At 52.6% G+C, this 25,232-nt stretch overlaps 1 protein-coding gene across 1 annotated transcript in view; it reads left to right on the top strand.

The window, feature by feature from the left end:
- The first annotated feature begins 15,666 nt into the window (after positions 1 to 15,666).
- EPHB3 (EPH receptor B3) overlaps positions 15,667 to 25,232 on the top strand; it is a 28,497-nt gene continuing 18,931 nt past the window's right edge. The window contains exons 1-2 of the mRNA XM_027061278.2: positions 15,667 to 16,246; positions 24,725 to 24,789. Of these exons, the coding sequence (XP_026917079.2) occupies positions 16,138 to 16,246; positions 24,725 to 24,789 (174 nt within the window). The 5' untranslated portion in view covers positions 15,667 to 16,137. The remainder of the gene's footprint in view (positions 16,247 to 24,724; positions 24,790 to 25,232) is intronic.

Genomic DNA, 25,232 nt, shown 5'->3' with positions numbered 1-25,232 from the left:
TGCACATCGTCAGCATTCCTGAAAGGCTGGCTCTCATTCTTCTCCCCTGTGACCCTCTGACAGAAGATTACCCCACCCCACCCACAGGGCTCAGTAAATCTGTGCTAATGTGTTAGTGGGTGTCGATGAGTTCATGTAACCTTGGGTCACATGTGGTTAGCATGTGTGTGTTTTAACAGGCTTTTTTACAGTGACGCTAATGATGTGTGGATTGTTTGGGGGCGGTAGGGCTGTGTTCTCGAGTTGTAAACTCACCGTTCCTCTACTCCCCAGTATTCTCAGAGTTCTAGCCTATCTCCTCTGCAGCCCTCGCGGGACTGCGGGGTGCGTGCAGTTGTGTACGTGTGTTGTTAATGTGTTGTATGTAAGTGTATGTCTTACAGTTAAGTCCACAGAAACAGGAAAAAGACACAGACTGCCCCCGCCTGGATACCACCACCTCACCGACCTCCGCGGGCCCAGAGCCCGTCCCTGCTTCCCCAACTCGGCAGTGGACAGCACCTGTGCCCTGATCTTCGTATCTCAGTGTTTAACCCAGGGCTTCGCCTAAACGTGTGCTCAATACAGAGTAAGTACTTCTTTGCTAATTGAAAGTGGAAAGTCCGTCCTGGGGTTGTCTTTTCTGGGCAGCCCTGCAGTGCCCTCTAGTGGACATTCGCTGAACTTCTTAAAGTTTAAGGTTCTGCGAGCCCTAGAACAGTAAAGCTCAGGTCTGTTTTGGTAATCCGGCCAGGCTTGGCCTCTGTTGCTGTTGGTCCCTCTGCCTTGCAGAGGCTGTGTGTGAGAGCTGGGTGAGGCTGGGGTGGCGGGGGAGAAGACCAGATAGGCGCCTGGCAGAAGAGCAGGGTAAATCGGGGAAACCCAACCTGTCCCTTCCTTCCCAAGCTTCTCTTCTTTTCTTCTCAGGCGTAAATGACTCAACAATTGCCCCAGTTTTGTTAATTTTTTTAAAAAGGGTACCTAAAACAAGATGACACGTAAAGATCCCGATTCTCTTACGCCAAGTTCATGCTTGCATACCCACATCTAAGACATCAGCAAATTCTGTGGGTTCTGGATCTGAAACCCATCCCAAACGCACCCTCACTGTCAGGCCATTGCCCAAGCCACATTATCTCTGGTCTGAATGATCACCAACACACCCTGTGGGTTCTACTCTTATTCCCGTACCATACAGTACCAGACTCCATACAGTGCCAGAATGTTCTTTTAAAACCATAAGTCAGGGGTGCTTGGGTGGCTCAGTCGGTTAAGTGTCCAGCTTCAGCTCAGATCATGATCTTGCGATTGGTGAGTTTGAGCCCCACGTTGGGCTCTGTGCTGACAGCTGGGAGCCTGGAGCCTGCTTCGGATTCTGTGTCTTTCTCTCTGCCCCTCCTCTGCTCGTTCTCAGTCTCTCTCTCTCAAAAATAAATAAACATTAAAAAATTTTTTTGTTAAACCATAAGTCAGATCATGTTGCCACACCCTGTTTAATACCACTTTATTTGTTTCCCATTTCACTTGAAATAAAATCCAAACTCCTTCCTGTGGCCTACAAGACCCTATGTGTGGAACACAAGAATAAAACCACTCCAGAAGGCAGAACAGGGCCAGTTGACAGGGGTTGCAGAGCATGAACTTTGACCCAAGGAAGGAAGGAATTTTCAAGAATCAAAGCTGTGCAGGCTGCCTACACAATGAAGGGCAAGGTCCCACCGTGGAAAGTGCAGAGCTTCTGCTGAGAACATTTCTGTACATACAGGTTGGCTGGAGGCTGGAGTAGATGATCTCCTGTTACCTTCCTGCATGGGAATGCCAGATCTCTAGGAATAAGAAATGTGAAGAGGAAATTCCCACTTTACTGGTGGTGGTGAGATAAGCGGGATCTGGACATAGGAAATAGCTCTTTAGGAAGCGTCAGCCTCTGCTTCTTCAGGAACACTTCGTCCAGTGGGGCGCTCAATAGTTGTGTGGCCCTTTCTGTTAGTCGACACCAGATGCAGGGCAAGCCAAGTCTGTCTGCCTCCCTGAAACCCTCTTCTTGCTCTCAGTTCTTCCGTCTTGCAGAGTTCTGGGCACTCTTCCAAAACCATGCCAGAGACCATTGTGTATGTTGGGGACATAAGGATGAAAGGTTTATACTATGCTGTCAAGAAGTTCATGGACTCAGGGTCTCTGGGCTGGTGAGCAGTCATAGCACAAGGACGCTTGGATTGGTGGGATAGGTGGGAAGGGCAGAGCACATAGGAACTGGAATATGTGAGCCCGAAGCCCTGGCTGGGAATCAGCATCACCTAGGGAGCCGTGTGGTCAGGGTTTCTGGAGATTCCACGGGAGGGTCCAGGAATCTGGTGGTTTTTAAAAATCCCCAGGTGGTAATAAGGTAAGTAAGATTGTGGACCCCCAGCTTAGTTGGGAAGAGCTTCGTCTTTGAGACACCTGGATCAGAATCCTAGCTTTGCCACTTAACAGTTGTGTGACTATGGCATCCACCTCTCTCATCCCATGAGTGAGCAAGAGGAGGAACAGGAAGAAAGGAGGGAGAGAAAGGGAAATAAGGAAAGATTTATTGAGCAGTGTACCCAGCCAGGGGACACTAGGGCAGGGGCAGGGCGTCTTTGCAAGTGGTCACACCACACAGGCCCGGCTGCACCCCAGGCCACGGGTCTAGTCATGGGCACACACTCAGTCTCGTCTCCATTTCTGGAGCACCTGCCTCCAGGGCTGTTGCCAAAGGAGCCAAGATGGCACCTTTTTGTAGGGAACACAGCAAATCCTTGTAAAAGGTTATGGAAGGGTTTTCACAGCCACCCCATGAGGTGGTTATAAGGTGTACCCCCATTACAGAGAAAGAAATGGGTACACTGAGAGGTTGTGTGTCAGAGGCACCTGAAGTTAGGTATGCAGACCTGTCCCAAGAAAGCCAAGGATGAGTGTTGTTCAACATCCAGCTAAAAAATATTACACAGTGGAAGCCTCTGGATTCCTCTGTTGACTCCCTTTCCTCTCCCCTACAACCGCTCTCCCGGAGTTGGTGTTTATCATTTTCATGCATCTTTATATTTGTTTAGCATCTATACAAGAATTTGTAAACAGCATGCAGTCCCCTACTGTATGTTTAGACCTTTTATACACAGTGTCACAAGAAAGAAATCCTCCTGCCACGTGTATTTTTTTCTCAATATTGTTTTTCACATTTATCCACACTGATGCATATATCTCTAACCTACCTATTATTATCATCACTTTTTAAAATTTATTTTTTATTTTTAATTTTTTTAAAGTTTATTTATTTTGAGAAAGAGAGAAGGCACAAGTGGGGGAGAAGCAGAGAGAGAGGAGAGAGTGAGAATCCCAAGAAAGTTCGGCACTGACGGGCGTCGAACCCACTAACCATGAGATCATGACCTGAGCCAGAATCAAGAGTCAGATACTTAACTGACTGAGCCACCCAGGCGCCCCTTGAAACTTATTTTTTAAAGCTAAGCTACAATTGACATTTATCTTTGTATTAGTTTCAGGTGCATAGTGTCAACGTAATGATTTGATATTTGTATATACTGTGAAATGATCACTACAAGAAGTCTAATGAATGTCCATCACCACACACAGGTACCATTTTTTTCTGTGACAAGAACTTTTAAGATCTACTCGTTTAGCAACTTTCAAATATATGATTCAGTATTATTAGCTAAGGCCATCATACTATACATGACATCATTAGGACTTATTTATCTTATAACTGGAAGTTTGTACCTTTTGACGACCCTAAGCCATTTCACCCATCTCCCCACCCCTGGCCTCTGACAATAACCAATCTGTTCTCTGAATCTCAGTTTGCTTTCTTTGTGTTTTCTGTTTTTTAGATTCCACGTGTAAATGAGATCATGTAGTATTTGTCTTTCCCAGTCTGACTTATCTCACTTTAGGTCCATCCATGTTGTTGCAAATGGCAGGGACCCTTAAGGTCCATCCATGTTGTTGCAAAGGGCAGGATTTCTTTCTTTTATGTGACTGAATAATAGTCCATTGTATATATTACTGAATTTTCTTTATCCTTTTATTTGTCAATGGATACTTAAGCTGTTTTCCTATCTTGGCTATTATAAATGATGATGCTATGTACATAGGGGTGCAGATATATCTTTTCGAGATCATGATTTCATTTCCTTTGGAATTATCCAGAATGATATGACTTGGTGGATGACATGATAGTTCCATTTTCAGTGTTTTTGAGGAATCTCCATACTGTTTTCCATAATGGCTGCACCAGTTTACATTCCTACCATAGAAATGCATAATGATTCTCTTTTCTCCACATTCTCACCAACCCCTGTTACCTCTTACACTTTTGATAATAGCCATTCTGACACGTATGAGGTGGTACCTCATTATGGTTTTGATTTGCATTTTCCTGATCACTAGTGATATTGACCACCTTTTCATGTACCCCTTGGCCATCTGTATGTCTCCTTTGGAAAATGTCTATTTAGATCTTCTGCCCATTTTAAAATCAGACTGTTTTTATCATTCCTTTTTAAAATCCATGACTCAGTTGATGGACCTTTGGGTTGCCCTCAATTTTTTTTTTTACTATGACAGACAATACTGCTGTAAGGATTTTTTGCTCGGCTTTCTTTCTGCACACACATGAGAGTTTCACAAGGGTATACACCCAGGAGTGGACCAACTGGGCTGAGGGCATTGTGCTCTTCAGATTCATTGTGCAATGTATGCACTAGCAGTGTAACAGAGTTTCTATTGCTCTGTGCCCTCGCCTCGCCAGATCTCACATGTACAAGCCTATCTTCGCTTCTGTGCTTAATAGCCTCTTGTGGTAAAAACAATGGGAGAATAGTTACACAGGAATGCATCTAGACTATGTTCTTGGCTATGAAGTCCTCAGCAAAGTCTGGATGGAGGCTGCTAAGGCAATCTGTGCCATTATTAATTCAGAACATCCTGTTACAAAACATGGGGTAAGAAGCAGAAAGCACACTAGGAATTTGGACAGGTTTGCTGGCCATCTCCACCAACGATATGCTTCAAGGCATTATCCTTTTGTCCTCACCTTTTGTTGGAGGGAATAAATAGGAAGCCCAGACTTCTAGGTTTGCCTGTTCACGACAGTTGTCCCAGTAAAATCATTAATAGCACCTCCTTTGACACTCCTTGGGAGTGTTTAGGTTCGAAAGATAAGTTATACAGTCACCCTAGCTATAAGTCACCAAATCAATTTCCTATCCAGACTGTTCAGATTTCTGGTGCTCTGCTGAGGTCAGTGTGGGTTTGCCCGGTGGCTGGAGAGCCTGTGTGTTGCAAGTCACAGGGGAAGAACTGCAATTGTTGCTGCAGTAACGAGGTTTAAGATAGAAGTCGGAGCCCTCAGAAGGTTCCAGAGGGAGCTGACCACAGCCCAGAATCCCTTCCCTGAGAAGCTCTGGTGCTTTCACTGTGGAGTCCTGGACATGCTGGCTGGTCACTGCCCACAGGACGGCCAGCTCCAGGCACAGGTGGCGCCGGGTAGCCTGGGGAGTGTTCCCCTCCCGGTCCCCTCAAGATCAGAGTCTGTTCCAGGCCACCAGACAGTGCTCCCTGCCAGCCCTTTCACGAAAACAGTTCCTGGATGTGCTTCATGGGTTGTGGCCAAGCTCTTGTGACAACACCTCCTGCAATAACAAAGGGACCCTTTGTGGGCAGCCGGCTCCGGCTAACAGCTTGTGGATGGCTGGCCTCCCTCTGGCACTTTCTTTTCTAGACAGCCCACCCCCAACCCCTTACACCCATTCAGTTCAAGACAAGCTGGGATCCTAGATAGATAATTGGGCCATTTGATCAACCTGAAGAGGTAGGTCAGGGCCGCCTTCCAACATTGAAACTTCCGGAGGAAATGACAGGACACAATGGGAGATCTGTGGTGGGGGACAGCTCAGGGCATCAGCCTTCAGTGGTTCCCTTCCAGCACTGTGCCACTGCCCAGGTGGAGGCCTGCAGCTCAGCAGCATGCTCATATGACAAAGGCTTCTCTTAGAAAGAAGTCCACACAGGATTTCCAACTGATTGGCCTCGGAGGCTTAGCCTCTTACCTTAAAGAGTAGACCCACTGAGGATTACTTCTACCAGTGGCATTCAAGACTCCTCTGGGAGTCTTTGTTGAGCTGCCCCCACCCTATGTTGGCCTCTTGCTTTTGTGTCTCCTCCATGATCCACAGTGAGTGTGTGGGTGTGTGCACGTGTTTGTACGTGCACACATACATGCCTGCCATAACGTAATTATTCTGTCAAGGACAGTGACACTATCTTACTTCATGCACTAAAAGCTCAGTGAAAGTTTGTTAAATGAAGAAATGAGGGGCGCCTGGGTGGCTCAGTCGGTTAAGCATCTGACTCTTGATTTCAGCTTAGGTCATGATCTTATGTGTCAATGAGTTTGAGCCCCACACGGGGTGCTCTGTACTCACAGTGCAGAGCCTGCTTGGAATTCTCTTTCTCTCCTTCTCTCTCTGCCCCTCCCTCTCTCTCTCTCTCTCTCTCAAAATAAATAAATAAAATAAAATAAAAAGAAATGAGCCAATCCTTTGCTTGGAAGGGGTTGGTCCCAGAAGCAGACTGGATGGAGGAACTCAGTGACAATGGCAAGTCTTCTTTTTTCTTCTGTCCTTCTCTTCTGTCTCATTTTGTAGTAACCAGTCTGTCTCCATGTTTAGGGAGGATGGCAACCAGCAAGCCCCAATTCACAACAGCTGCCTGGGAAACGAAGGCACCTCCATGGTCTCCCCTGGGACCATGGCATGGGGTACACTGACTGGAGGGTTCACTAGAATCACCAAATTGGACTGGGGCAGAAGCAGTTTCCCAAAGTGGGGGGACTGAGCTGATCTTGAAGAGAAAAAAATAACAGCTTTGCAGGGCCACCACACTGAAGCCTGAGCAGTTCCTAAAAAGACCAGTTCTGAGCTGGAGGCCAGGACTGCTCTTGTAGGAGCAGTGACTCTGGCACTTCTAATAACCACAGGCCAGCCAGGTTTTACAAGGATGATCCCCTCTGCAAGCATGGCAGGTGGCTATATCTGTAGACTCTGAACATCAACAGTCGGCAGATGTTTACTAGATGCTAGATGCTAGATGTCAGACACTGCGCAGGCTGGGGGGTCAGTGGTCCGCAGCCAGAGGCATTCTCTGCCCTTACATGGCTCACCATCTACTCAATGCCCAAGGTGCCCTGAATGGCCCCCACTGAGCCTCACCTCCAAGCAGGCTTTGGTTCCAGGACAACCCTAAGCTAACATTCTTGGAACTGGGCTTGATGGGCATGGCCCATTTCATCCTGGCAACAGTGCTATAGTGTAGATTTTAGGATATAGGGCCAGAAATAGGCCCTAATTTAAGCAAAAAAAGAGAGAGGAAGAGCAGAGGTGAGAAGGGAGGTGGGGAGGGAAAGCGAGAGAGAAAATATGTTGGGAAGACATTGGGTAGTTCACAGAATTGAAGAAAAAGATGAGTAGCCAGGCCAGGATTTGGGATGGACTGGGACAGGACCAGGGCTTGCCACGGCTCTGTGTGGACCTTGTCTAGAGGGTACTGCTTTACTGGCTCAGCACCAGCTACCTTCAGTCCCTGTGACTTCTCACAAGAGTCCAGTTCCCAAGAGAAGGCTCCGACTGGCCTGATTTGGGCCAATGCCCACCCCTGTGATCAGGGATCAGGTTGTGTATTGGCAGTTCTTCTCTGTGGAGTTGAGGAGGAGTGGTGACCCAAAGGAAGAGTGAGAAGGAAGGAGTATATTGGGGGCAGACAAAAATAGCCACCGTGTACCGCATAGGTATGCCTGTTTTCCAGGTGAGGAACTGAGGCTCAGAGAGGTTATATAACTTGCTCAAATTCGCACTGCTAGTGAGTGATAGGACTTAAACCCAACCTGTTTGATTTCAGAGCCCACATTCTGACTCTCTATCCAAGGATAGATGGCTGGTGAAGGTGCTTCACTTAATCACAAATGACAATTTACAAAATATCATAGTAGTCAAAAGTTTGGGGGCCAGTTGGAAGGTAACTGCCACCAAACAGGCAGGAGAGGAAGGACTAGCTTACACCAGGGCAGTAGTTAATATGGATATGAGGATATGAACCACGAGAGAGCGTGAAAAGAGACGTTAAGTGGCTAAAATCTGTCATGACTGGTGACTAATAGGATGTGTGAAGGAAGGACAGTAGTCTACACGGACATTCTGGTTTTGGGTGTGGGCACCTGGTAGATGGAACTGTCTGTCCCTCGCTGAGATACAGACCCAGAAGGAACTGGTGGGGCTGGGGAAGAAGGAAGAGGAGTATAATTTTGGACATACTGGATTTGAGGACTTGTTGGATTTGACACCGAAACGGAGACATGTCCAGGAGCCAGTGGACAGGCGGGATCTGGGACATGGAAAAGAGCCATAGGCAAAGGTGGTGTCCCCCAGGGACACTGTGTAGTATGAGCCTGACAAAAGTCTGTGGATCTGCAGATCGAGTCTGGGGAATCACAGCATTTGGGAGTAATTCAGCATACTTGTTGGGTTCTGCAATTGTGTGAGAAGATATGGGGGAAGTATCTCATTCCTTACTGCACATCAGTGTGATTCTTTTTTTTTTTTAAGATTTTTAAAAAATTATTTATTTTGAGAGAGGGGGGAGGGGCAGAGACAGGGAGAGAGAGAATCCCAAACAGGCTCCACACTGACAGTGAAGAGCCCGACCTGGGGCTTGATTCCACGACGCTTAACTGACTGAGCCAACCAGGTGCCCCACATCAGTGTGATTCTTTCCGCCTCTTCTGGCCCTGCTGCTTCTCCTCCCTTCCCTTACTTTGGTAAGTCAGTGTTAATATTACAGAGGCCATAGCATCTTCTGAGCACAGCCTTGCTGGCCTCCCAAATGTGCTTTGTAACATCGTAGATCTCTTTGACTGGAAGCTGCATGAAGGCTGAGACCCCACCTATCTGGTGTCATGGTTGCATCCCTGTAGGAGGTGGAAACCCTCACCCTCTCAGGCTCCGTCCTAGCAATAATGATGATGATGATGATGATGATGATGATGATGATAGTGAGTGGTACTAGCATTTATTGAAGACCTACTAGGTACTAGGTACTCCATTCAAGCCTTTACATACTTCTCTCATTTAATGCTCAGAACTGTCCCATGAGATTGTGTAGTTTTACAAGTGAAAAAACAGAATCAAAGAGTTGAAGTGACTTGCCCGAGGTCACAAAGCTCAAGAGAGGTGGTGTCAGATTTCTAAGCCAAGTGCCATGGGCTCTGAAGCCCTGCTTTCTCTCACTGTGTTCTCCTTCTGGAGGGAAGTAGGAGGGGCATCACACGGAGGGTTCTGGGAGCAGCAGCAGAGACCTGGAAAGGCCTGAAAAAAAAAAAAAAAAGCTTTCTGAGAGGCAAAAGGCCGTTAGGTCTGACCCAAGAGTGGTAGCTTTGGAAAACAGAGAGGAGAAGATGCCTCGCCTGGATAGTACCTGCTGGAACCCTAAGGTGGATGTGGCACCATTTCTGGCTGGGCTGGGAAAGAAGCCCAGGATGAATTGGCCAGAGCCACTACCTGGGCAGGTGCTGGGGAGAGAAGACAAGCAAGGAAAAGGGGCTGGGCATCCTGATGACCCTTCCCCACCTGAGGCAGGTACAAAGGACCCACACTGCCTGGGCACCGAGGCCGGGCCTGGCAGGAGAAAGGAGAGCCCCAGACAGAGGCCTCATTGATTCTGGTGGTCCTGAGTGGGCCTCTGTAGGGACCTTTCTACATCAGGTGAGTGTAAGGGAAGGGAGTGGGAGAAAGCTAGACTAAAAGGCATAATTTTAAAAAGCAAATGGGACTGACTTAACCCCCTGCTTGAACCTTAAAACCCACCAGGGGCTTCCCATCTCCCTCACCTGAGCTCCAGACTCCCTAACAGGGCAATGTGGTTACTGCTGACAGTGTCACCAGTGACTCCTGGACTGTCCCCCAGCACATACTTCATGATCTCCCCACCTGCCCCCAACATTAGACCCACCTGGGGAGCTTTTCAAAGATATCAGTGCTCAGGTCCTGCCCCAAACCAGTCTTTCTGGGGGTAGGCATCCTTCTTTAAAAACAGAAAACAAAAAACAAAAAACAAAAAGCTCGCCAGGTGCTTCCATTGTGTTTCTAGGGCCAAGAAGCCTTGCTGATCTTTCTTATTCTCCGGGCCTCAGCCTGGTCTCAGCTCGGTGCCTGCCTCCTCGGGAAGGCTTCTGTGACCCCTCTCCTGGGCAGAGTGGGCTGGCGCCCATTTATGTCTGTGCCCCACAGCATACAGTAACTGTTCAATAAGTGGGCTGAAAGCTGAAATGTTCAATATCAAGTCAAAATCTGTCTCCCAGAAATTTCCCTTAGTCCCTGATATTCCCTCCTTCCTCATTAAACATGAAAGCCCAAGCCTTTTCCATTTTTTTTTTTAACTTTCCCCAGATGTCTATGGGTATTGGTCCTTAATTAGCACTTTTGGATGCCTCTGGGTCCTCACTGTCCTCCTGAGCAGGAGCTGGCTCTCTGTTCCCTCAAACATTAGAGTTTCCCCAAATAGCTCCTAGAAAAGGAAGTGCGGCTGCTCCATGAGAAAAGACAGTTTGCAAACAAGGGCTTTGTGCAGGCAGGCTCAAAGGCAACCGAAGCGTCCCCTCTCTGGGAGACATTTAAAGCTCCTCCACGTAAGATCACAGAGAGATTTAGTCAATACTCATCCATTTCTTCCTCCACCTTTCCTCAAGGGAAGCCAGAACGGAGCTCTTGTCAGAGAGGCTGTGGAATAGCTTCAAGAGAGTGGAGGCGATGATCCAGGTTGCATCGGACAAGGACGAAGGCGAGAAACTGCCAACAGGGTATTAATTGGCTTTGCAACAGCTTAGAGCCTCGCCCTGGTCCAAACAACTTGAGGCAATTTCCAAAAGCAACTGTGAAGGAAGAGGCCTGCACCCTTCTCACCTCTTTCCAACAAGCAGCTCGGAAGCGGGGGAAGGAGCCAGGAATCCACAGGGCATCCTTCTCCCGCCAACTGCCAGGGCCTGGAGGGAGGCCAGGCCGCGCGCGCCTCCTGGGGCTTGGGAATGTGCCTGAGTACAAGGAAGCTGTGGGGCCCCCGGCTCCCTATCATGGAGAGGAGGTGCTGACAGCAAGTGCCCAGGCCCCGCCAGGGTTCCGGGGAAGGGATGGCTGCTGCCCAAACGCTGGGTGTGGACAGCTAGTCTTTGTTGGATTTCTGGCTCCAGTGACTGTCCTTCTCTGATCTCAGTTTCCTCATCTGAAAAGGAAGGTTTTGTTGGGCCAGGTATCAAAGGTCCCTTGTAGCCTCATCTTCTGGGGCTGGTGAGAAAACCGGATGGCGGCGGGGGCGCGAACAGAGGGAGAGGAAGGCGCAGGAGCGGTTGTGACTCAGGGGAAAGACAGGAACCGAGCGCCTTGTCCGCACGTGGCAGCAGGTTCCAGCCTGGAGGCCCCGCCCATCCAAGAGGGGTGGAAAGACTCCTCTACATCTCGGAGGAGACATCACATGAGGAAGCTGAAGTCCGAGACTCACCTTTAAAAGACTCTCACAAAGTCACACAGGTAGCTAGAAGGGGACTTTTGTTCACCACAGGGATGGCAGGTAGGTTTGACGTCCTGTGCCAAACCTGATGGGTTGACCAGGGCTGTCTGCATCACGTTGAAGAAAGAGTTCAGAATCAATAAGCAGGGCCTGCCATGGGCTGGGGAAAAAATGGCAGCATAAACACCACATATTGGCCATACTTACTGACTCGGTCAGTAAATTGTCATTGAGGGACCACTTCATGCAGCGCACTGGCCTTATGCCAGGGATTCAGTGGTAAATAAAGCAAGCCCCTGCTCTCAAGAAGCTTACAGTCTAGAAAGGAGACAGATAACACGCACGTAAGCTAATGACTAAACAGTGTAACCTCAATTAGTGCTAAGTAGTATATGGAAATTAAATAGTGCAATGGGCTAGACAGTGATGGTGCAGGAGAGGAGGGAAGAAAGCAAACTGGGTAGGGAGGTGACATCTAAGCAGAGATCTTAATTCTGAGAGAAAGCAGAGAAATAGAGCACCCAGGCAGAAGGAAGAGCCAGTGCAAAAGCCCTGAGATCAAGCCTCCAGGGGACAGAGAGATACCACAGTTGAGGCTGTATAGATGGCAAGGGAGATGGTCAGTGGAGGAGGTGGGAGCCGTGAAGCCAGCTCTCTGCTTCATGTGCATAGTTGGATGTCTGACAGGCCTAAACTTAGCCAGTCCAAAATGATACCCTCAGTCCTCATCCCCCAGCCCCTCCCCACCCAAACTGCTCCTCCTCAAGTCTTTACTTCTCTTCCTATAAATAAGCACCCATGCTGCTGCTCAGATCACTGAGCTACAACCAGCCCGGTCATCATCAACTCTTGCCTGTGGTCACCTTGCTGGTCTCCTTGCCTCCACCCTGGTCTTTGACAGGAGCCCAAAAAGCACTCATCAAATCAACCCCGCCATCCTTCATTGCCTCCAAGCTCTCTTCTCCCAGTTTTGACTTTCTTGCAACAATCTCCAGCCCACAAGCCCAGGAACACATATTTACTATCTTTTTAAAAGACAATGTGAAGTTGGTCACAGGTGCAGGGGGCATTAAGCCCCAAATCAATTCCTCTAGTTGTCCCCAAACAGACAGGATTTCCAGAGAGGTTCTGGGCACTGGGTATTAATTGTCATAGGGACCATATATATAACAGGCACCTGCTGTGCTCCTGGCCCTCGGGCCAGAGCATCACAATAGACAAGGAGGTATGGTCATCCCCCCACCTTCATTCCTGTGGGTACTAGGACTCAGAAAGGTTCAGCTTCTTATCGTGAATACCCCAGCTGGTGAATGACCATGCCAAAATTTGCACTCAGGTCTCTCTGATCCCAAAGCTCAAACTCTTGCTTACATGTTAAGTCTCAAATGGGCAAAGGATGGTGGGCTCAGTGAGAAGAACCTTGACCTCAGTCTGGATATTTTCCCTTCATTCCAAATCAAGTGTCAGAGCCTGCTCCCTGGGTTCTTTGGTACCTCCTCAGCCTGGAAAGATGGTTTGGACCTTCTGCCCACCTGCTCCCAAAGAGATGAAGGTGTCCCAGCTTTCCTTAACCGGCTTGGCGTTCAGTCCCCACACCTCCACCTGCTCCTCTCTCACATCCGTTCTGTTGGCAGGTGGTCACCTTCCTGCCCCAGGCTGTTGTAGCCAGTACCTCGGTGCCCTTCAGTCTATCGGCCTCTTGATCAGGAAGCATTCCCGTGGGAACCATGGTGCCAACATCCGGTGAGGACGGGCCCTACTAGCCCTGCTATCAACCCAAGAACAAAGGAGCTTGGTGCCTGCCGCTCGGCAGGCTGTGTTTGTCCAGGGCGAGGCCTAGCCTGGCACAGATGCTGAGCAAACAGGAGTGCCGGCCTCACAGATCTGCCTTACAACGAGCAGGCCTTTGGCGGAGAGGTATTGCTCTCAGGCCACCTGCCAAAACACTACCCTTCCCAATGCCAACCAGCACCCCAGGGCAGGGGGGACTGTAGGGCAAGCAGTCCTATCCCTAAGCCTCAAGCTTTCTAGCTCTACAATGGAACAGTTGTATAAGATGATCTCCAAGATCCCTTCTGTGGTCTAGAGCCTTGAATGATGTTGTGGGAAGTTCCTAGGGCTTGAGAACAGATCTGAGGTGGAATCTGGGCCTCTGTCTCATGGCATCCCCTGTCTTAGCCCCATGTATCCACACATGTCTGTGGCTGGGAGAATGGACCTCCCTCAGAGGAATGTCTTCAAGTACCAGATCCATGACTTCATTTGCTCTAATGGAGCTTCCAGGACTGAAACTAAGGTATTTCATGATCAAAGGATTAAGTATGACCATCTTGTTTCTGAGGCCACCTAGTATGTGATCCCTTACTTTCTGTCCCCCAGAAATCTTAGTGTAGCTGGGGAAGACTCAGAGGGCCCATGAAGGGATGTTTCTCCAACTAGGACAGTGAGAGGCTACACGGTGATATTCACAGACTTCAGCATGCATCAGAAGCACCTGGAATGCTTATTTAAGATACAGATTCCTGGGCCCTATACCCCAGAGATTGAGTCCCAAGGTCCAAGGTGGAATGGGTAGCTCAAGATTCTGAGTTTTTAACAAGCACCTAGGTGATCTTTAGGTCTCTGATGAAGTGGAATGAGTGAGTCTAAAAGCTATACAGTCCTGGATTCAAATCCTACCTCTGTCACTTATTCGCACTATGACTTGGGGCAAGTCCCCAAGCCATTCTACATGTCAATTTTGTTTGTAAAATGAGGTTATAATAACATCTACCGCTTAATAAACAAAAGCTATTATTTCAGAGTGTTTATTGCACTTTGTAAATGTTTGTCAAGCAAAGGAGGTAGAAGTTCATTGTCAATCCAGAAACCCAGGGGTTCTCCATCTACCACATCTCTCTCAAACACTCAGTCACAAATCTCATGAATTCTACCTCCTAAAACATCTAAGACCTGCCCACTTTTCTCCATCCCCACAGCCTCCACCCTAGTCCAAGCCACCACCTGCTTCTACCTGACGACTGCACAGTCCTCTCTCCATCTCCCTATTTCCACCCTTGCCTCCTCCCCTTCTTTCCAGGGCAGTCCTGCTAATCTGATATGGCAATGCCTCTGCTTCAAGCTCCAGCTCTCAGGAAGGCCTTGAGTCTAAAAACAACTCTTTTGGTCCCCCCCACCTACTTCTAAGCCTCCTTTCAGCTCCTCTCAGCCTCTAACTCTACACTCAAGATATTCTGGACTTCTTTCAGATTCCTTTAGTGAATATCAGTTTCTCTTGCCACAGGGATCTCATGCAAAGTGTGTTCCCTGTGTCTGAAACAGCCACCCCACCCCCATCCTGTCCCCAAACACACATCTTTCACCTACTACTCATTTTTCATCTTTCAGATGAAATGTCATTTACTCAGGGCCAGACGTAGCCATTCCCCTCACAGGTGCTGTGGCAACTCTGTCCTTCCTCCATAATCACACCTGTTATACTCTGTTGTGATGACTTCATGCCAGCCTCCATCAGTAAACTAACTCCAAGAGAATGAAAAATCTGTTGCTGTAGCAGCAGCAGTAATAGAGTCTATGCTCAAAGGACGACGAAATACCCTGCTGAATGAATGAATAAATAAATAAATAAATGAGCAGAAGACCCTGGTCGCAGGATGTGTTGCAGATGGGCGTCCCCTTGATAGTGCCTCAACTCAGTTTAGGATATGGACGTGCCTGGAGAGAAGACAGCCACGTGGGGGCGTCTCTGGGCAGGTACAGGCCACAGGGGGGCGCCCTCAGCTCGTTGTATGTGACTGGCACCTCTTTAGATTCAGGTTCGGTTACTAATGGCCAATGGGAGATAGGAGGCGGGGTTTCCCTCTGATTGACAGTATCGCTCCGCCCAATCTAATTCATCTTTTTCTTGGCTCCGCCCCCTCCAGGCCTCGGAGACGCTGAGGGTGGGCCTGATGGAGGCGCCGCCAACTCAACTCCAGCAGAGAGCTCTCGAGGCCGAACCAGCCCGCCTGGCGGTCTGTGAGTGGGCGGCCTGCGGCGAGGGGTGGGGCCACGGCGCTGACAGGCATGCGGCCGGTCCCGCCCCTCTCGACCAGAGCGGCAGCGCCAGCGCTGGGGACAGCAGAAGTGAGTACGCGAGCGGCGCAGCAAGATCCCTGCTCGGACCCCGGACGGTGAGCGCACCCGGTGCCCCGAATCCGAGGCGGGCCCGCGGCAGGCCGCCAGATAACTGTACCCCCTAACTACCACCACTTGCGCCCTCCTGCCCCGGCCCGCCTCCCGGAGTTCTCCGGCTCCGAGCTCTCCAGCGCCCGGGATCCTCCTGGACCGGTCCGTCCAGATTGCCGCGGGGCCGACCTGCCTGCATCCCCCAGCATCTACGGGCTCGGGCCGCCGCCTCGGTCCCGGAGCCGCCCGCCTGGATTGCACCCTCTTCTTGCCCGGACCTCCTGGGACCGTACGCGAGCGTTCCTCGGAGCCCGCGGAGCGGACCCTCCCCCAGGTGCCCCCAGCCCCGCCGGCGCGGCCCGGCGCGGCCCGGCTCGGCTCCTGGAGCCCTCCCCGGCCATGGCCCGAGCCCGCCCGCCGCCGCCGCCGCCGCCGGGGCTCCTGCCGCTGCTCCCTCCGCTGCTGCTGCTCCCGCTGCTGCTGCCCGCCGGCTGCCGGGCGCTGGAAGGTGAGCGGCGTCGGGGGGTGCGTCCAAGGCTTACGGCGCCCGGGGTCGCCCGCGCTTGGGCCAGAGTGGACCCACGGTGTGGGTCAGATGAGGGCTGGGCGCACGTCGGAGGAGGCTCCGTAACCCGCGCCGCTCCGGGGGCCGGAGGATGGGTGGGGAGGACGCCCCCGGAGCTGCCTTGGAGGCTCCAGCTGGCTCCGAGGCCCGCGGTCGGCGAGTTGTGGACCGCAGGCGGCTTGACTGGGGTGGAGCGTCCCCGAAAGTCACGGCCCAGCTGCGAGCTCTTGTGGGCGAACTCCGCACTCGCCGCAGAGAAGAGGGGCCCTCGGCGGCCGCGGGAGGCGAAGAAGTGGGGGCGACCCACCAGGCGAGGCCGGGCCTCTGAGGCTGCCGCGGGGTTGTGGCGGGTGGGGGCCAAGCGGACTCCCAGGTTGGGGGCGGCGTTGTTTCGGAACCCGTTGGAGTTGAGCGAGAGGTGTGAGTGCGTACACCCCTTTGTCAGGGGATGACTGCGGGGGTGGAGAGGCGGGGGCCTGTTATTGTTTATGGTTTATGGAGCGCCAGTTACACACGAGGTGCAGTGTGCAGTGGCCATCCACACGGCTATGCAGCTCTTTCTCCGCCTTCTAGAAAGACATCCGAGTGCTTGGGTCTCCACTGAACCCCTGAAGTTCTGGGGTTTGCCCCATTAGCCGGTAGGAAAAGGCTGAGTTTCTCAATAGACTGTGTGAACTATCCAGACGGTGCTGATGCTGAGGGGGTAGCTCCAACTTCCAGCTGACTGTATTTGGGTGAACAGGATGCTGTTGGCCCTGGTGGGAGAGCTCACACATAGGCCACTTGACACAAGCCTTGGGAACACAGAGCCACTGACGCTGGTCATACAGGATAGGCACACACACACAGAGTTTCCAAAAATGTTGGAGCCATTAAATGAGGGAAGAAAAAAACCTTCCTTAGTGTGGAGGGAAGAACCCACAGAAATTTGGGGGAAACTGGAGCACTTATTTTTGGTATCTTTAACAACAGATCTAGTCACTTTCTTAGTACAGGAACAAAAATATGAATTCTGTGTAAGTTGGTCTGTTCGTATGTTCACAGTAACCGTAAGGGTTGGAAGGAAAAAAGAACACAGTTCCGAAAGAAAGGCATCTTCTGGTGCTTTCTGATTTTCTTTAGGGGAAAAACGTTCCTATGAGCCCCCACCCCCTTTTAGCTCTGAGCCCACTGGTGCTGACCGACCGATTCACACGGGTGGACACATGCAAATGCAAGCAGACACAGTGAGGTCGCGCCCACATGTGTGTGATAGGATCTCAGGCGTGAGAAACCGGTGTGGGGCTTTGTTGTTGATTGCCTCAAGGGTGTGAGCCAGGGAGCCTGTTGGAGTTCCCAGGTCTGTGTCTCTGTGTCTTAGCCCAGGAGAGGTGACACAGACACACACACTTAGGGGCTGTGTGTGCCAGGAGCAGGGCCCGTGTTGTCAGGTGTGGTGGGTGCTTGTGCTGACAGTGGGGTGGAGGGGGTGTGGTTTGGGTCAGGTGCGCAAAGGCTACCTGAAGAGGCTCAGTCCTTCCTCCGTTCCTCTTTCCCTCCCCCTTTCCCCCCTTTTCACCCCTCACAATCAGCTAGACCCTCAGAGGCAGGCCGTGGCTGGGAGCTGGCATCTGGGCCTCCAAGCCAAAGAGCCGAGGGGCTGACCAGGAGGCAGAGAACTGATGAACAGCAGCAGCACAGGAAAGAGAGGGCAGCACGGCCACTGCCCCAGCCGTGTTCCCCTCCCCGCTCAGCTGTGAAGTGGGATCCGGGACTACTCCCTGGCTAGGTGGGTGGTGGCTAGGAGGCCAGGCCAATGTGGGGTGCCCCTAGGAAGTAGCAGTGCCTTGGTGTGTGGCTTTTACCTGTTCCCTCACTTTCGCCATACCTCAGACCCTAGGGTTTTCAGTGTGTGTGCGGGACTACTCAAAGAGAAAGAGAGATGCTTCAGGGCTCAGACCCACACTCGGAGGTGTGCCTACCCACCCCTCTGTCCTCCCTCACTGTGACATGGGATAGTGATAGTACCCACTATCCCTGGAGTGGGTATGGACTGAGTCCATAACGTGTTGTGGGGTGCTTAGCACACAGCCATTATTATTCGGGGATTAACTATTATTATTCTAGGATCTGCTCCATGAGGAGGGGCAGAAATGAAACTGGTGTGTGCCTTACCTGCTGGAGGGAGTTTAGAGGAAGGAGTGATGGGGGCAGGAAGGTTGGTCTGGGGAGAAAGTTGTCTCCCCACCTCCATCTCTCTTCAGCTCTGGGAGGGATGGGATGGGATGGGAAGAGAGCTAGGTAGGGGACAGCCGTCCCTGCGTCCCACCCAGCCCTGTCTAGAGCTGGAAGGGTGAGATGGGGAGACTTGGTGGTCCTGGGCTATGGCCAGCGGGGAGGGTTAGGTGGGTCCCTCCCTACTCCTAAGCTTTATGGGCAGGGTATCTAGCCTCTGCTCCAGCTTTCCATTTGGCTTTGCCAGGATTTGGTTTGCCCAGGGCCTAGGGGGAGCCTTTTGGCTCTCTGAGTTATATTTAGGCCCGGTGTCCTGAGCTGTGGGTGCTGTGTCCTCATGGCTCCATTGGTTACGTACTGTCTGGCACCTGGTTGTTCTGCCTCCCTACACACTTGGGGTCCACCAGGACTGCATCCAAGGACCTCATCGGTTTTACCTGAGGATGGAACCAGGGTCCTTGCCCCCTCTCCGTGGTTAAAGAAACACCCCTCCCCTTGCCCTCTGATTGCTTACCTCCCCCCTAAACACAACACAAATTGCCCTCAGATTTACCCTCAGTCATAGGGAAACAGGGCCATCCTGTTGCTCACTCTCCTTTTGAGTAATGTTTCCCAGTGCCCCGAGCCAAGATCATTCTCCCTTCAGTACTAAGAACCGGAAGGTGAACAGACCAGGAAGGTGAGCAGACCTAGAACGGGCATGAGAGGAGGAAGGGTGTCTGAGCTTTAGGGTACTTAATACCCCAGATAGGATGGAGAAGTCTGCTGAGAGCCAACCCTTTTGAGAAAAGAGAAACCATTCCCAGATGTGAGAGGTGGGGATGGGACAGCCCCCCTCCCAGCCAGGCTGTGTTAGCTGAGTAGCCACTGCAGTGCGCCTGGTCCCCGGGTGGCAAGAGGCCGTGTGTGAACCCCTCCCTCCGTCAGAGGCAGCAGCAGTGGTCCCTGAGAAGGTGCCAGCTGAGAGGGGTCAACAGTCCTGGCATTTCTGTGGTTTCTTACTTGTAGAGTTGCCTCTGGTGCCCCCCACCCCATCCCTGTTTGTCATGAGCTGGCACTTAAGAGCTGCCACTGAAGGACAGCGGCAGGTATTTGGGGGAACCAGTTTGCTCGTCACTGCCTTCCCTTTAGCCAGAACTGCTGCCACCGCCGTCTCTGTGGCCTCAGCGGCTTGGAGCTAAAGCCTAAGCTGCCGTGGGCAAGGCCTCCGCCACCCGGCCTTACACTAATTAAACAGCATGAAGAGGCTGAATCACCAGGCCTGCATAGTTTGAAAATTGTAGCCCTGCCTGTTGTGCTGAGTCAAACTGGTTTGTCGGGATTGGGTAGCTGGGGAGGTGGGGGGGGGGGACAGGACAGAAGAGACTGGGTACAGCTGGGCACCTGATGGGGTGAGAGAGGCCCCCTACCCCAAGGGCTGCCCTGGCCCTGGATCTCCTATCACCTCCTGCCCCCAGACTCCTGGCCAGGCTTGCTGTGGCTGGGATCCCAGGGAAGGGCTCAAAGGCCTCACAGAAGGGCTAGCTGTCCATCCATCCTGGCTGGCTGGCTGGTTGGCAAGGCGGGGACTGGGGCGGGGGGCATGGGTGAACACTGAGGCATCTGGGCTCCTTGCTCTGTGCTTTTTCCTCCCTTCTCCCTTTCAGGTTTATTTAATTATAAGTCCCCACGATCTGAGGGGAAGAATGGAAAACAAAATGTGTTCTCTGTTTTGAGATGTTCCCCTCCCCTGCATCCCAGATTTGAAGGCCAAGGGGCCATGAGCGGGGAAGGGAGAGGCGGCCCTGGGGTGAGTTAGGCTCTTCTAGGTCCCATAGCAGGAGCCCCCCAAGTCCCCTTCCTCCACAGGCTGACCACCCTGATTGTGCAGGTTGGTACATGCTTATATACACACTGACACAAAGGGTAGGGACAGGATGGAAGAAGACCGGACAGATCCCTTGGGTTGGTTGCCTGAGGTGGGAACCCCAGCAAGGAGAAGGGGGACCACCTCAGGGCTGGCATGGGGTTTTCTCCCTCTCTTTGCAGCCAGGGCTTTGCACCTTCTTGTCCAGACTCTACTCCTCTGTCCACTTGCACCTGCACACTGTGCTGGCCCAGCCCAGAAGCGTGACCTTCTGTGTCACCTCAAAGTCCCTGATCTGGAGCTTGGGCTTTATGCTTTTGTCTCTGGAGGTTTTTTGTTTTTTTGTTTTTTTTTATTTCCCGGGTCTCACTGACACGGAGCAGTGTGCTCTGTATGACCTGGAACCTGGGGTGCTGTGGGGTCTGGCAGCTCCATAAAGCTGTGTATACTTGGCCCTTCACCAGGGCAGTGGCAGGCTCCCAGCTGGTGCCTCTGCACCAGGGCCACCCAACGAGGTCTTCAGACATAGTCTGGGTGCCCATTATATTCTCCTCTTGCTGGGTGCCCAACTTGTGTGTGGAAGTATTGCCTGAAGCTCCTGGGGCTATGTCTCTTCATGATGCCACCCCCTCCCTAAGGGCTCAGTGCTGGGGTCAGTGCCATTGTACTGGCAGGGAAATGGCCTGCTGCTTGGGCAGGGGCTGTCCCTGGGGAGGCCACACCCACCCACACCCAAAATCATCTTCATGTCCCTGCCCCACCCCCAGCCTCGTGACCAGTGACTGCTTCGGCCTGGGCCAGGGCCCCAGGAAACAGGTCTGGGGCTTGCTTCTTCCCTGCACCTCTGGCCAAGACTGGCCTAGCACCTCCGCTTTCTTAGCAGACACTGCCTCTCTCCTAGCCCTACCTCCACCCCACCTGAAGACTCCTCTCATGGAAAGAACATGCTTGCAGTGTGTGTGTGTGTGTGTGTGTGTGTGTGTGTGTGTGTGTGTGTGAGTGAGTGTGTGAGCGCGCGCATGTGTGTGTGTGCTGCACGTGCATGGAGGATGCACCTCTGAGGCTCTATACAAACGGTAGGTGTTGATATTTGTACTGCGTCTGCAGGCTCCTGTGGCCTGTTTCAGTGCAAATGGGCACCAGCGTGTGCAGCTGATGCTAGTTGTGTGTGACTGCATAAGAGCATGTCACTGAGTCTGGTGTTTGTGGTTGCACTTGACCACACTCAAGACTGTGACTTGTGGCCGGCAGTCGTGTGCAGTTGGGTGTGTAAGGAGAATGTACTATTGGGTGTGCGTGCCCTCCGTATATGCATATGTCTCTGGAAATCTGCACATATGAAGACTGTAAGAGCGAGTTTTTGCCTAAGGCAAGCCAGATCTGTGTGTAGGAAAGACTCACTGTGTGCAAATGCCTAAGGAAGGCTAATCTATTTGCACCATATGCATCTGTGTGTCTGAAAAAGGCTGAGGCCGTGTATGAAGCGGCGTGTATGTTTGTGGGCGGCTGTGGCTTTGTGTGTTTGTGTCCACCATATGTGTTGACTTGCCATTCTTTGGCCCCAGTGGCAGAGAATGAGCCCAGGCACTGACGACTGGGTAATGTTCGTGCGTGTGTGTATTTGTGCACAGGCAGGAGCCGCACAGCTGCCGCCACGTGGCTGTGCTCCGTGGCCCTGTGGAAACCTGAAAGGGGTGCGGCTTCACTTCTGAGCATTGAAGCCCCAGTCTCAGAACGCCCCCAAGCCTGCTGTCCCCTTCCCTTTTCGGTTTTGAGGGGCTGGTGGGGGTTTCCAGCCTGATGGAGCCCCGTATCCGAGAATGGCTGCCCTGTCCGTGTTCTGGTTTCCCTCCGGCAGCCACATGGGGGGCAGAGGAGGATGGGGGTGCGGTCGCCAGCTGGGGAGTTTGGCGACTGCTCACTCAGTCCTCTTTTGTCCTTACCCCGTGCATCTCGTATCCTTTACCTCAGCGTGTGTACATGCACATGCACGCAGGGCACACACGTAGCAGAGAAAAGGTGGGCTCTGTTGGGTTGGGCCTGTCCTTCCCAATGCCACAGACAGATGGATTCTGGGGCCTCCTCCATGCCCTTCCTGAGGCTGGGACACAGGCACCTCAGGGTCTCCCTCTTGCTGAAGGGGAGCAGGCCCCTCCCCTCCCCCAGAGAGTAAGCCCCCTCCCCACCAGGGTGACCGGAGCCCTTCCTCAGGCACACATGACTCGAAATCCAAGTCCTCTCCTCATTAATGGGAAAAATGTGCCGAGATTGAGCGATGGCCAAGGCTGAGCGATGGCCAAGGGCTGATCCCCGCCCCCTCCCTCTCCCTCTCCCGCTCCCCAGAAATTAAACAGAAATGAAGAGCCTCCCTCCACCCCTCCCTCCCCCCACCCCTCCCCCTCCCCACCGTCCCCTCCCTCCTCTCAGAGCCAGCACAGGGCTTGTTTTAAACTGTGGAGGAATCTGGCTGGAGGGGGGAGGGGGCTGAATATTTGGGTTTAAACAGTTCCAGATGGGTTTGGCACAGGCTGAGCAGAAGGAAGTGAGGGAGAGGGAGGAGGGAGGCAACTCGAGGGAGCGGTGGGAGCTCCTGCCTGCTAGGGCGGGCGGGTGGCGGGCAGCGGGCAGACAAGCAGGCGGACTGGCTGGCTGGCTGGCTGGCCTGAGGGGGGAGGGGGCGCACTTGGCTCCACTGGCTCCAGGGACAGGAATACTCTGGGCTGCTGTCTGGAGAAGAGGCCACTTGGCAACCTCCCTCTCTATCTCTCTTTGGGCCTCCCTGTCTCTCCACCTCACTGTCCTCAGCTGGCCACCCCACTGTCTGGTCCTAGCTAGCCGGCTCTATCCAGATCCGAGCCTCTCGCCATCCACCCCAGCAAGGCCCCTGCTCCACTGCCTCTCTCCCCGCCTGTTTCTGGGCCTCTGCTTCTGCCCATCTCTCCTTCCCTCCCCTACCCCCCTGCCAAATGTCTGTGTCTGTCTGTCTGTCTGCCAGAGGGCCCATCAGGCCACCGACGATGAGGCTGGGAGAGCTCACCCTGCAGCCAGGCCCTCCAGGGACCGGCCTCCTCTGGTGGAAGATGAGGGAGCCTCACTCCCCCTGTGTCTAACATGAGGGTCTGGGGCCACAGCTGCCTCACGCACCATCCTCAGCTCAGACCCAGACTGCGGGAAACCAGTGCCGGCCGCAAGCCTGGAACCTGTGGGGTTCGGGGCTTTCTCCTCCTGGGCAGCCCTGACCTGCCCCCTCCAGCTCAGGGCAGAGGGGAGGATTGCTGGCTGCCCTGTCTCCCAGGCTAGAAGGAAGGAGTTGGCATCTTTCCTCTCAGAGAGCCAGAATCCAGAACCCGATTCCTAGGGGAGTGAGTTTATGTTGCAAACCTAAATGGGCCCCCCCTTTGGCTGAGCAGGGGGAGACAGATAAGAAGTGGAAGCTTGGAACAGGATCGGTGCTGTGACAAAGCCCCTGGTCCTGGATGCACAGAGGAAGGCATCTAACCTTGATTTGGGGGTCCAGGGAAGGCTTCCTGGAGGAGGTGACAGTTTGAGCGGGATTTAAAGGATACATAGGAGCTTTCTCGGCTTTCTCTATTCCTCCTTTCCCTGTTCTCCCCTTCACACTGCACTCAGAGTGCCCTGGTTAAGGGGTTAGTTGTGGAGTCAGACCTGCATTTGAGTGACATTTCACCCCAAGTCCTAGCAGTTTTGCCTCAGGCCACATAGAGACTTTATCTGGGCCTCAAGCGTTCTCACCTGTAAAAGAGGTGCACCCACAGCCCCTTTATTTATCTGAGGATCGTAGGAAGAACTGAACTAGCTTGCAGGGAGCTGGTCTGGGTCTTGCTGGCCCTCACCCCACCCTCAAAGAGCATTCCTGCCCCATCCCCTAGAGGAGATTGAGTGGGAGGTTGGGTGGGAGCAGGCTCTGCTCCCGTCACTGCCCTCCCCTTCCCCTGGGCATGTGTGGCACTGGGCCTTTGTGTTGGGAATGGAGTCAGGGGAGGCCTGAGCAGCAGGGTCTGAAGCATAAGGTCCTTTGTTCCAGGATAAAGGGCCTGCCGCCCCTTTGTGTGGAGATTAGCAGCCCCTGTAGGTGTGTGAACTGGCCCCAGCTCTTGCCTGGGGTCAGCAGCAGACACCTGCCTCCCGCTGGCCAACCCGACCTGACTTCTTTGGGGCTGTGACATTTCTGGAGATGGCTGCAGGGTCTTCTCCAGGGCAGGGTAGCCGAGAGGACTTGGGGGTGGGATGGGGCGGTGCCTGCTGAGAATCATTCTCTGGTGTCCTGGCCTTTCCTGGACAGCCTCTTTTTCCCCATCCTGAGCGTGGCCTCTGACCTTTGTTCTTCTGTTGCTCCCCAGAGACCCTCATGGACACAAAATGGGTGACTTCTGAATTGGCATGGACATCTCATCCAGAAAGTGGGGTAAGCCTCCCCCACCATCTCCCCTCAGTGTTGGTTGCCAGTTAGGCCACTCCCTACTCCAGCCGCCATTCCCCTCGCCTCACCAGGGCCGGAGAAGGGCTGCCCCTGCCTATCAGGTTCACCTCCTTCGCCATTCCTATCCTCTGCTTCTGTCACCTTCCTTCTTTGCCTATGGGTGTTTCGCACCCTCTCAGCCTTCAGCCTGCCTGTGTGTGTCCCCCTCCCCATACACACCACCTTTGTCCCATTCTCTTCACGCCCCTCAGCCTGCCTTTAGCCTACCCCCATCCCTTCCCTGCATGACTGCTCTTTGTGTGTCTTCTCCAACCATCTCCCTCCTTCCTGGGTCCCTGGGTAGGGCACTGGCTTGGGGACCAGAAACCTTGGTTCCAGATCTCTAACTTGCTTTGTGATTTTAGCAAGGCAGTTTACCTTTCTGGGCT

This window comes from Acinonyx jubatus, chromosome C2 (assembly GCF_027475565.1).
Source record: "Acinonyx jubatus isolate Ajub_Pintada_27869175 chromosome C2, VMU_Ajub_asm_v1.0, whole genome shotgun sequence".
Taxonomy (NCBI): Eukaryota; Metazoa; Chordata; class Mammalia; order Carnivora; family Felidae; genus Acinonyx; species Acinonyx jubatus.
Note: the sequence above shows the minus strand (reverse complement) of the source record. Positions and strands in the feature narration are given on the sequence as shown.